Source organism: Carcharhinus amblyrhynchos, chromosome 1 (genome assembly GCF_965287045.1).
Source record: "Carcharhinus amblyrhynchos chromosome 1, sCarAmb.v2.hapA, whole genome shotgun sequence".
Taxonomy (NCBI): Eukaryota; Metazoa; Chordata; class Chondrichthyes; order Carcharhiniformes; family Carcharhinidae; genus Carcharhinus; species Carcharhinus amblyrhynchos.
Window position 1 is genome coordinate 68,741,474 of NC_137324.1, and position 13,609 is coordinate 68,755,082.

Below are 13,609 nucleotides of genomic sequence, written 5' to 3' on the forward strand. Positions count from 1 at the left end.
GTCCACAATCAGCCCCTCCAGTCTGTCCAGCACCGCCTCTCTAGTAACAGTAATGTCATTAAGACCCTCCAGTCCTACCACCTTTCCATCGCTAACACCCGGCAAATTATTCACGTCCTCCTCCGTGAAGACAGAAACAAAAAAGTTATTCAATACCTTAGCCATATCCTCATCCCCTACCACTAGGTCCCCTTTCTCATCCTCTAAAGGACCAACATTCACCCTAGCCAGCCTCTTCCTTTTTATTGTCTTGGGATCAAAAACATGGAACTGCTTCCAAATGGCACTGTTTGAACGCCTACAAGACATGGACTGTAGCGGTTAGATCTACTTTCTCAAGCGTAATCACAGATGAGCAATAAATATTGACCTGGCCACTAAGACTCATATCACAAGAACAAATAAAAAAAGCAGGGGAGTCATCCGCAGTGTACTGGACATTATTTATCTCTCAATCAACATCATAAAAAACGATTACCCAGGCATTATTAGATGACTGTTGGAATCTGCTGTGTGCAAATAGGATATCATTTTTACTACATTATATTGCTGACTACACTTCAAAGTATTTGATTAGCTGCAAAGCACTTTGAGGTGTCAGATGCTGGTGAAAGGCACTATGTGCATGCAAGTCTTTTATTTTCCTCAGTACTGCACTGGCAGCTTCGTTCATGTGATGCAAATCATGGACTTTTACTGAGCTTAAGTGGTCTGTCCAATGCTGTATTTGAAATACTGACTAAATGGTACATTAGTAATGTTCTACACTGTAATTCACAATGAGTTAAGTACTGGTAGAATTGACAAAGAAAAATACCTTTGTTGGAAATATGTATTGATAGTTTGCTCACTATAAAGGTAATCCAATACATAATATTGATATGCCTGTTTTTCAGTGGACTCACATTAACCTCTCATAAACACTTCTACTTTTTATGCAAAGCTATCTACAAGTTCCCTTTAAAGATGTTTGTTACTACTTAGCATTGAGCCCTCTAAATTGTAGCAGCCCGTTATTTTTGTACTTAAGGAACATGATGATATAGAATGAAACTATGATAAATCAGTATTGATTGTTTCCATAAGTTCATCTTTGTGACTACATAACCATTCAGCGAATGGTGAAATTTCAATTTAGGTTTCACATTAGTTTGTTCATATGTACACATGGTAATTCAGGATTCTTTCATTTTTGTTAATACAAATATTGGGAATGTTACCCCAATGCACACTTGTGATATTTTCCTGACATTCTACCCTCTAAGTAACAATCAACAATTTTGACCACAATTCTAGCCATATATTTGAGATAAAATGAAAAGCTGTTCTATCTGTTGGATAGCTCACCTGCAATTGAATATATAACTTTTATAAGCTTTGGAATCTGATGCAATGTGCCACTTTTTAAACTATTTCAGGAAACGTGCAGACATCAAAATACGTGTTTTATTTTGTGGTGGTAACGCTTTGGAGTTTTCCTTGACGTGTCCTTTGTGCCCTCTTTCCTGCTAAGAACACCTGGTTATAATGAGTGCATTTTCCCCAGAGATTCCCTTAATGTGTTTAGTTCATCTAATATACATAAATTACTTAAATTCATACTCACACAGATAGTTTACATTGAATTAAGTAATTTTACAATATGCTAAGTCAGTGTTTCACTAACTTTGATTACTGTTTTACTAAATTAATCTAAATGAGGTTTATACTGCCAAAATGATCATTGGTATGGAATGCTAAATTTAGGGAAAGGAAACTTTTAAAATAAGTGGTGCTCAGGTGTTCATTATAGAAATAGAGTTTTGATCGGTTACATAATAAAACTTCCTGAATCATAACCTCAGCAAACTTAATTTACCAAGATTTTTCTATTTCACTTTGCATTTCAGCCAGCAAAGACAGAAGAGTAGAATCCCATCAGCATGAGAGATTAGAGTTGCAATGGCAATGTATCAACGCTGCCAATTCACTCACCAACTTTCACATTGTTTGAAATGTTAATAGTTAAATTGAAGTTCACATGAAACTGTACTGTTGGTTCTGAAATCTGATTAACTCAGAATTTTACAGTCCCTGAGTTTGAAGATGGGGCATTCTGTAAAATTCCCCGGGGGGAGTGGGGGACCCTCCAGCCTGCCTGACTGCCTTGTCAACAATTTAATGGGGATGGGGGGATGGTGGAGGAGGAATGGAGGTGTTGACTGAGGCCTAGGGTGGCTTACCAAATTGAAGCTACTTGAGGAACCCTCCCCACCTGGCTTCAATTTAGAGGTTGGAAGGAGGAGTTCAGTCTGAAGGGTCCCCTTTTCACATTGGGCCCCTCTCCCAAGGTTTGCCTCCCATGGTCCCTCTCTGGTCACTTCTTCATGACCCCATCTCCCCAAAACTTTCATACCAGGCCTCTCCCTCCCTCCCTTTTCTGGGTCCCCTGCTGCACTTATTTGGTCTTGGGATGTAGCTCCAGGAATCTTACAGACCAAGTCTTGTCCACTGCTATCAGTGGCATTGCTGCGACTACAAAGCTGGCAGCCAATAAGATTGTCTGGCATCTCTCTGAGTTAGGTCTTCCTCCCAAGTGGGGGACAGAATCTGACACAGATCAAAGCACTAAATGGCTGCGGAGCTGCCAGAATTAACAGACTGCATTCCCAGTCAACTCTATGGTTGGTGAGGCAGGAAACTCGATCATCTGAAAAATCCTGCCTAGTGTTTTCCTCTTTCCTAGTTTTATTTTGTCAGATAGTAAGTAATTGAAGTGAGGCATCATTTGAGGAGGGGAACAGCAGAAGCCACAAAGAGATATTTGAAATTTGGTTTATCGGATTTGCTGGGGCAGTAAGGCGTCTCTGTTTTCAAAGTTGTTCTAAACTGCAGTAAAACTTCCCTTTTCAGCAGCAGAAGTGAATCAGACGTATTTTGGAACTAGTATGTGAAAATAGTAAATTAGATTTTAGCCAACTGACACAAAAAGGAAAAATGACCTGTTCCAGCCTTTTAAAATTGTTTTATTTTCCCTTTGTATGAAGAAATCCCAATGTTGTTAATAAGTTTTGACAATGAGGATTGTAAGGTGAACCACAAGTTGTAAATTGTTGTTCTGTTTCATATTCTCCACACAAGTATCATTGTAGTTCCATTACGTCATTATAACAGTTGGGTTTTTATTAAAATATTTATATATAAATAACTTGTGGAGCTTTTGCATGTATAACCTTGTAGATGGTCTCACATTTGATCTTTAATTGATGTCCATTATCTGGTGTGGCAAATAGTTGTTTTGATGATCCCATAATCTAAGAGATTATGTTGGATTAACTGACCATGTTCATAAAGTCAAATGAGACATGAAGTGAATTGATAGAGAGAGGTCGGACTGAAATGCACCAAACATTTTCTCTTTCATCTCTGTCATTTGTGTATAGTGTTGTAAATCTGGAAGTCAGTGCCACATTTTAATAATTATTGAAACCAAAGACTGAGAGAAAGGCGCTTACAGAATCATTAAGCAATATTAATTTCTGGTGAATTGTCAGGAGTCGCCATGATCAACTGAAGTGATCGCTTGCAGCAATTCTTAATTATAAAATCTCAGAGAAAAGATCAAATTTTGAAGTGTCTTTTTAATTTATATTTTCTCCCTTTTCAAAGGTTCTCTTTGTATTCTACCAATACTGGCAGTTCACCACTTTTATTTCTGTTAGCCATTCATTATGTAACATACAGTATGCGCTGATGATCTGCTCCACTGTGGAGCACAGTTGACCCTGATTCTGTCTTCACCAGCCATATAGACGTGCATTCCCAGTTTCTGTACCAATTATTATCCATTCAGAACAGAATCTTAACACATCAATTGTGTGCAATAGCGTCAGATCAAATAGGATTAGATTCTGCTGTAATGTCCTCCACGATCTGCTGGTTTTTGTACTCAAAGCTCAGACATAAGGCATATCCTCTTAAAGGCCTTAATATTTTACTCCAGGAATTACTGCCTTCAAAAGGAAAAGAGAAAAATAATAGGAGAAAAATAGTAGGAGAAAAGTCATTTGTTAGTGATTCAATGCAAAGGCAAATTCAGCCTTTGGCCTTTGTGCCTAGTATAGGGAGCAACATTTCAGTGCCACATAATGTGCAGGCATAGCAAAGTGTTATCCAAATATAAGTTGAGTACAATTTAAAAACAAATGTATGTTAATGCTTTTTTTGAACATTTCTTTTACTTCTCAAATACTGTACTACTGCATAGTTTCAAACAACACTATTTACACTTAATGCTGCTTCTTGATCACATCTAATCCCATTTATAGTTTGTGGTTATATTTACTTTTTGCTCAGTTGAATACGTGAAGCATACAGAAGCCCAGCACTGTCAGAGTCTCAAAATTTATGCCCACCTGCCTAACATGAAGTGTACATTCTCTTCCCCTAAGTCTTTTATTCAGTTCCGAAGGACTTGGGCACATAGTGCCAGGTCCAAGGTTTAAAATTTCCAAGTTCTTAGGATTTTCTCAGCTTCCTAGTGCCCTGCATTCATTGAATACCTCCTTGTCAAATTACTCTTTCCAAAGTGTATCACCTCACATTTTTTATGGTTAAATTCCATCTGCCACTTATCTGCCATTTCACCATCCTGCCTATATCTTCTTGTAGCCCATAACACTCCGTCTCACTGTTAACCACCCATCCAATCTTTGTGTCATCTGCAAAGTTACTAATCCTACCTCCCACATAGTCATCAATGTAATTTATATAAAAGACGAATAATAGGGGGCCCAACACAGACCCTTGTGGTACGCCACTGACCACTGGCTTCCAATTACTAAAGCATCCCTTTGTCATCACTCTCTGTCTCCTACACCTGAGCCAATTTTGAATCCATTTTATCAAATTACCCTGTATCCCATGTGAATTTGCTTCCCTTACAAGTCTCCCATGTGCAATCTTGTCAAACGTGTTGCAAAGTTGAGTAGAATAATTGTAGATTGGTATTGTAAAATGCCAGGGAAAAAAAGCTTGTTTGGGCCCTTTAAAAAGGTGATGTTTTTTCTGTATTTATAAAGTTTAAAAACACACAAGTACATATTAGAGTATCTGAAACATTTGTATTGGAAGGCCAAACAGCGAGGTTATCAAGGCTTTCAGGTTTTTTGAACTTTTTTGAATTCAACCAATCAGTTTGGATTAGGCACTTAGATATGAAGAACCTATTAAATTTAAGCCCAATGGTTTTGGCAACCTAGGACCAATCCTATTGTGGGGGATGTTGATCTGTCATCACAGGTATAAAAGGAAGGGAGCAGTGTGACAAAGAAAGAGAGTGACTGCTAACTGCTAGAGTAACAGCTTTCAGTTCAGCTTTTTGCTTCATTTATGTCTTACGAGAAAGCGACATCTTGATAGCGAAGAAGAATCAACAGAGAAGGCTCAGAATATTCCGAAAGAGTCAAAACCTGGTTGTAATTTAGAGAGTGACTAAAATTCCATTTTTTGTTAATGAGTGGGAATTGTATTCATTTGAACAGCATTCCATTATAATTGTGTTTTATTAAAGTTGTTAATAGTTTAGTTAACTTATTCACTGTTAGTTAGATAAATAAGTTCTTGGTATCTAAGTGCCTAATTCAAACTGGTTGAATTCAAAATAATTTTTAAAACCTGAAAGCCTATTGCTTTGGTAACGCTGCTGATGGCCTTCTGATACAAATGTTTCATTTCCGGCACTCTATAATGTACTTGCACTTTTTTTAACTTTATAAGCACAGACTGACTTTACTTGCTGATTTTAGCGCGTGTCAAGGAGTTAGTTTGATTTACCCACTACAAGTTGCTGAAGAGCCGATTGTACCATTTCACACTCTTACGGACTGTGAGGCGAGGTACTCCTCTTTGAGTGGTTAGGTGTTAGTTCTCAGAAAGGGGTCCACCTCTGCTTCATAACAAAGGCTTTGCTGAAATCCCATATAAACTGCACTATCCTCATCTACACATCTGTTCATCTCACAAAATTCAATCAAATTTGTTAGGCATGACCTCCCTCTGACAAAGCCATGCTGACTATCCCTGATCAAGCTTTGCCTTTCCAAGTGCAGGTAGATGTTCTCTCTCAGAAGTTTCTCTAATAGTTTCCCTCCCATTGACATGAGACTCACTGCTCTGTAGTTCCATGGTTTATCTCTACAACCGTTCTTAAATAGCAGAACCACATTAGCTTTGGCTAATGTGGTTCTGCTATTTAGTCATCTGGCACCTCCCTCGTGGCCAGAGAAGAATTGAAAATTTGGGTCACAGCCCCTGCAATCTCCTCCCTTGCCTCCCACAGCAGCCTAGGGCACAATTTATCTGGACTTGGAGACTTATCTACTTTTAAGGCTGCCAGCGCCTCCAGTACTTTGTCCTTCCCTATGTCAATTTGCTCAAGAACCTCACAGTCTCCCTGAATTCCATACCATTGCCTGCATTCTCTTGGGTAAAGATGCATGTGAAGTATTCATTCAACCCTCTACTGATGTCCTCACACTTCACCCATAGATTGTCCCCTTCACTCCTAATCAGTCCTACTCTTTCCCTGGTTATTGTCTTCTCATGCTAAATGTGTTGTCAGTTTGAAAATAATTTCGACATCTTCAATCTGTACTCTGTTACAGAATGCTGTTTTAAACTGTCTGTTGGAAAATATTGAATGCAGCCATTGATTTTTTTTTAAGTTCAGGAAAAGAAGGCTGGCCATGAAGAACACTCTCTGTGAATTATAATTCCCTTGTTTTATGCTTCTTGTACAGGATTTCAGCATTCTAAGTATAAAGTTTTTTTTACTTCCATGGGATTATATACGTTTTTGGATCAGATGTAGCTCATATGCAACTCTTAAGCTCTGATCTTACACAAGATCAGTATTAATCCACATTCTAAAAAAAAATTTCACATTGACTGCACAATATTTTACAACAATCTATTTCTAAATCAGTAAACTATTTGTCACCTATTTAAAGTGAAAACTTTTCCTTCATTTTTTAAATCTCTTTAGGATTTTTATTAGATACAGTTCATTGTATGTCAGCAATCCTGTTATCTTTCTAAGTAAAAAGTCTGACAACACCAGGTTTTAGTCCAACCTATTTATTTGAAAATATACTCACAAGCTTTCGGGTTAGCCCCTTCGTCAGGTGAATGGAGAGTTCTGGCCTCAGACACTCTCCATTCACCTGACGAAGGGGCTAACCCGAAAGCTTGTGAGTATATTATCAAATAAATAGGTTGGACTAAAACCTGGTGTTGTCAGACTTTTTACTGTGTTTACGCCAGTCCAACGCCGGCATACCCACATCATGACATCTTTCTAAGTGGCAGTTCATGTATTAGCAGTGGTGAGTTCATTGTTACTGGACCTCATCACAGGCAAACAGGTATTTGAAGAGGAGCAGGAAAGTTCTCTGAGCAGTGTTCATTGTTCAGCTAACATCACTAAAAAATATTTAACTGATTATTTATCTCATTTGTAACTTATGTAACTTACTGTGCACAAATTGGGTGTGTTTGAAATGGCAATAAATGTACATCATAGAATTATATGATGCAGAAAGGGGCCATTTGACCCATGGTCTCTGTGCTAGTTCTTTGAAAAGAATAAGCATTCTGTTCCAATCCAGTGCCCTGCAGAATTTTCCTTTTCAAATGCTTATCCAATATCTTCTTGAAAATTAAAGTTGAATTTGCCACCACCACCACCTTTTATGGCGTTATGTTCTAGATCATAGCCTACTATACAATTTTCCTCATCTCCCCCCACTCCCCAAGCTCTTTTCTAATTGCATTAAATCCATGTCTCCTGTTTATTTGGCTTCCCGTCGATAGAAACAGTTTATCTCCATGTACCTCTCAAAAAATATCAGCATTTGGAACAGCCATGTTAAATCTTCCTTTAGCCTTCTCTGCTCTAATAAAAACAATTCAAGCTTTTCTAATCTGCACACAATTAAAGTAAATGTGTTTACTCTGAAGCACTTTGGAACTTTCTGAGGAACTGGATCATGATATAAAGTGCTTTGAAAGTAGAGCTGGGATCATATTTATACATTTCTACTACATTTTTCAAAGATTGCTTAAAATCAAACATTCTGTCTTTTTTTCAGTGCTACTCCATTTTTTAATAATTGTGAACAGATGCTTCATGATTGTAGAACAAGAGGCTGTTTGTTAGGATTGTGGAAACTATCAAGGCCTGTTCTGCCTGTGAAAAATATACTAAGTGAATAAAGAATCATTCATAATAACATGGATTAGCAGGACTTTTGTGCAAAGGAATGGGAACAGAACAAATTGGCAATATGATCAGATTAATGTAGTATAAGGACTGCATCTTTGTATTTGGTTATTTGCAATACAATTTTTTGTAAGTTGTTTTGGAATTTATCCACTTCTATATGGATTTAAGGTGGCAAAATGGTTTTCTCTTCATAACATATTTCCTGACTATTTTGAGGTGGAGCTGGATCCATATTTCAGCTGGTGGAAAAATTACAATATTATTACAATATTATTACAATATTGACTTAGCATCTAATAAGCAGATTGTTCTGACTGTTTAATATTTTCTACAGGGAGAGTTAATAAAATAAATTAAACTTTTGAAAATTTCAAATCATGTTAGGAAAGGATACCATAGAAGGAAAATCCTATCCTTAATACTATAAATAGTTGCCTGACACTCTTCTTTTTATTCCTGCTTGATAATGCTGGTTCGTATAAGATTGATTATTTTCAGCTGGATAACCAGAGGCTCCATGGTGAGGAGTCACAATTCAAAGGCCTCTCTGCGTTGTAGGGGAGGCAGAGAAGGAGCTTTGAGAAAGTTCCAATTAATGCCATTGTTTTGGAGTTCATATTTACAACCACTATGTGTCTCATGGTTACTTTTATCACAAGAATGACTAACACCTTAATTTCACACAGCGTACACTTGTCGTTGTTACATAATCAAAGTCAGGGACTACTAATTAAATTGTTTCTTCTTTCTTATCCACAATTGTAATTCTACTTTGTAATAAGAGTGAAAGGCCATATAAAGTTACTGTAGAATAGCAATCCTTTGATCCAGTTGTAGGTCTGTCTTCAATAAAATTTCATTGAACAGATACTTGATTTATATTTATTAAATAAGAGTCAGTGGTCTTGAATTTTTTTTATTCATTCATGGGATGTGGGTGTTGCTGGATAAGCCAACATTTAATACCCATGTCTAATTGCTCTTGAGAACGTGGTTGTGAACTTCTTGAACCACTGGAGTCTGTGGTGTGGGTACATCCACGGTGTTGATTTCAGTAAGGCAATGAAAAGAAAATTGCCAGAAATTGAAAGAGCAAATGTTGTTGTATGAGTTGTTTGTACAACTTCTGATAGAAGTGATGTGTTGGAGGAATGTGTAAATTGAAGTATAGACAAATGAGGTAATGGATAATGTATGCTCGTTAAATATAGGGGCAGGCAAGACTGCCTGAACTCTGGATGGAAAAAGGCTTCATGGGCCTTTATACTTCTCTTTTTAAAGTTTATATTCTTGGAATGAGTACTAAGTTCACAATCTCTAGACAGCATACCATTATGTAGTGTGGTGTTTTTGACCATAGTTGGCTTGCTAAGTCATATGTACCTCATCTTTACCCTGCATGTTTGACTATAAGATAGATATTGTAAATAGTTTTGCCCTTCTGCCCTTGTATAGTAAAATTTATTTTTCTTTGCTCTAAACCCATGAAATACGTGGCTTTCATTGCTGAGTAAGTGTCTTAAACCTCAAACTTTTGCTTACTTAGGCAAAATGTTAATGGTCCCAAATCGGATCTCGCCTACAACTTTGGGATATGACTAAGGATCACAGCAGTGGCCCTCTGTTGTATTAATTGATGAACATCCAGGACCAAATCGATCTTATACTTGGAAAGCATTCAACACACATTACCACAGGAACTGAATTCCTGTTCAGTTTGTTTGGAAATTGATGGGGAAAATGAGCTATAAGGCTCGTGCACACTATCTAATTACTGACCCAAGCCCAGAGGAAAGGGGATAGGCTGATCAGCCCATTAATCCTGTTCCACCATTACGTTCGAGCATAGCTCTGTATGCTTTGATAGTCTTACTTCACGGAAGTCTGAAGACCAACTTTGATAGAAAAATATTTCTTGTAATAAAGCAGCATTGATATCAAAATTATAAATTATTCCATTGATCTTTCATCAGCTGAAGAATGCTTGCAAATTAAATTGATTGAGAGTCAAAGGAGCAAAGCAATGCGAAAATCGGTTAATCTTTTAATAATATAATAAAAGAAAAAGATTTTTAATATCTCCTTTGACAAAGATACTTTAATATTATTACAAGTCTTGCTGATAGTAATGTGTGCAACTAAGAATTCCATGGCAATAAAACATATTCTGTCCTGTTCAGGAAACAGTCTGGGAATATTGTTATTGTTCAGTGAATTGACAAGCAACAGATGTGCCAGCTGTAAAATATGCTCCAAAAGCAAAATGTGTTGCCTGTGCTAATAGTTACTCTTTTTATTTAATTCCTGCAGCTTGCATTAAAGGATCCAGTACACAGTGTGTCGCTGCAGCAATTTGTCTACGAGAAGCTAAAAGCACAGCAAGACTTAATTGGAGAACAAGAATTCCAGAGCCTGATGGAATCTGTGGACACTGAAGTTATTAGACAGCTGCAGGGATTTTTACAAAAATTGTGAAAAACTAAGAACCGTTTCCACTGGTTAAAGAAGTGGAAACATGCAATTGTATTCTTATAGCCAAATGCCACGAAAGCTTCCATCATCACAGTGGCAGCAGCCCTCGTTCACAATATGATGTAACCTGATGAAGAAATCAAGCTAAACATTATTTTGAACTCCACTAAAAAGAAAAATGCAATTTGTGGTAAACTTCACTGGGGGATAAAAAGGTCCAAGATTCTTGTAGCTTTATTGTTGTCCATTGTATTTGAAGACCAGAGGAACTGTAGTTTTTTTGTATTATTTGAAAGATTGCAGAAAATTGCAGGGTGTGACTATAGAAAGCAGTAAGTAATTGGATGAAAATTGAACTTTTGGGACAAAAGGATTTTGCCGCATCAGTACATTTTAGCTACAGCTGCAAAGAGTACAGCTCGGTTTTATGCATTATATTAACCAACTCACAGCTAAATGAGCTCCAATGTGTATTTAATGCACATATATTCACACATAATTGACTAGATTAAATTTTGCCTCAGTCGGGGAATTTTTGCCTTACTGTATGTTATCAGCCTTACCTCAACCGAAAAACCTACATTTCAGCATTTAAAGATTTTTTAAACAAATTTCAAATGGTGAACTAGTCCTTGCAAAGCCTAAGTATACCTTTTAAGTATAATAATCAAACGTATTTGGTTCTGATCCACAATGTTGATGAGCAGCCTGGAACTTGAGCATTGCCCAATATTCAGTTTTCAGATTAATTACCAAATGCTTTAAGAAGGAAAACCAGTGAAAACAATAAAGTCTATGTTTAGCAAATGCTTTTGAAATGGGTTTTTGTGGAGCTTCAAATGCTTGAACTAATTTAGACATAAAATTCACTGTCACCAGACCTATTTGAAAATTTTGTTCAACATAAGATTCTGATGTTGCTGTTTGACCTTGTATATCAAGGCACAGCATAGATATTTTATGAGTAGTGAAGGCCATAAAAAGATTTGCATACAAAATGGAACTTTTGAACCAGCACTCATTCACTGCACCCAGTTTAAGTTGGTTTTACTAGTGTGACAAGGACATCGGAACTTAGTAACAGAGTCTGTTAATGTAACATTGTCACTGCAAGCAACTAGCAAATTGCAAGATTGAGAATCCCTGTGTTTAATTGCTTAATTAGAATAAATGCTTAATTGAAACATGTATGCACCAGAGTGCGGTATCCTATAACATTATTTTTGAACTCAGAATTCTCTGGCTACAGCAGTCAGGAAGTAGTGCAAACTGACAGGATTCAAAGGCAGAAGTGAGACAATTAAGTAATGAGCAGCCAAGCTGAAATTTAATTAAGAGAAGTTGACCATCAGCAGAAAAAGATAGAACAGGAAGCAGTGCTGGCTTTTTGAACAAGGGAATTACAACTAGGCAGTATAATTAATTGGAATAAAGGCTAAAAGGAGAACTAACATCTATCTCCAATTCAGGATAAGGGATTCCTCCAGCCAGAATCATTGCCATCAGTAGGGTCACATGTCTTCAGTGTAATAATATACCCCTCTGAATTGCTAAAGTTACACTGATTTCAAATCCATCAGTCAAAATAAGTGATAAAAGAGAGTTGGGAGACCAGAACAGGAGTAAGCAGGGTCTTTACAGATGTTTTATCCCTACAATTGGCCAATAACATGATGAGTAAAAGCCATAGGTTAATTAAGTGGAATGCAATGATTTTGAATTATAGAAAAGAGTATAAGAATGGTCTGGAGTTATTAAAAAAAACTTCAGAGGGAATTTGGGAGACATTCCAAGGATGAGTGAGAACTGGAGCTAGAGGATGCACATTCGTTTAATTGTGATCATCTAGGGCATAAATGGAGTCATATAATTCATTCAAAATTACTGCTCAGATACTGTAAAATATCAAGTCTTGCTTGTGCTGAATAAAGTTTAATCGCTGCTACCAATATGTGTCAATGCCGAATCACTTGAGCACCAGGATTTGTCAAAACCTATTAAATTAGCAACTCCACTGGGACGTTGACCAGCAGTTGATTTTTTTTTTGAGTATATTCAGTGTAAAATTGCCTAGTCAATTAAAGAAGGGAACATTTGGGAATGTAGAACCCTGTGACCTACCAGTGACAGTATTAGTGACAGGATATTGAGAATTACAAGTTCAACTGAAGTCGAACATGCTATGGATAAAGGTTTTGGAAAATTTTATTACAGATTCTGTCAAGTTTCTGATTAATCCAAAAGGAGATGTATAACAGAAAGTGATCTAGTGGATCCAGAGCCAGGTTTCTCTGGCAAAAATTTAGTTAGATAAAGGAAAGCATTTGCTGACATGCACAACTAGTTTTTGCAAGCAGCAAAGCAAAGTTAGAGAAGAGAAACATTAAAAAGAGGGAGAGTTGATGTTGGAAGGAGAACGATTGGAGAGCTGAGTCAATATTTCAAGTGCATGATTATTCAAATGCAGGCAAATACTGCACTGGTGACTACTTATGTTATCGGAGCACAGCTAGTAGAAGAAAAAAAATAAGGAATGAGAGAAACTGCTGCCCCAAGTTGGCAGAAGGATTGCTCTAAATGTAAGCTTGAAGTATATGGGTGGAAGGGCAAGTTAAAATGCCAGAAAGTGCTTGTGTCCATGTTAACTGCCCAAACTTGAGATGGCAATTAACTGGGATGATCTGGGTAGGGAAACTATCCATTATAATATTTAATGAGTTAGTAGATACATTGGTGTGAATTTTCCAAAATCTGCTAGATTTTGGAAAAGCTCAAACTGGAAAGTAGCTAATATCCCCTTTATTCAAGAAGGAGGCAGAAAAAAGGAAGCTATCGGCTTGATGTCTTGTGGGTAAGCTACTGGAATCGATCATT

General features: G+C 37.1%; 1 protein-coding gene across 3 annotated transcripts in view; it reads left to right on the plus strand.

The window, feature by feature from the left end:
• ipo11 (importin 11) overlaps positions 1-12,680 on the plus strand; it is a 593,411-nt gene extending 580,731 nt beyond the window's left edge. For all 3 annotated transcript variants that reach the window (XM_080186460.1, XM_080186476.1, XM_080186468.1), the window contains one exon: positions 10,574-12,680. In XM_080186460.1, coding sequence (XP_080042586.1) covers positions 10,574-10,738 — 165 coding nt within the window. In that variant the 3' untranslated portion in view covers positions 10,739-12,680. The remainder of the gene's footprint in view (positions 1-10,573) is intronic.
• The last annotated feature ends 929 nt before the right edge of the window (positions 12,681-13,609 follow it).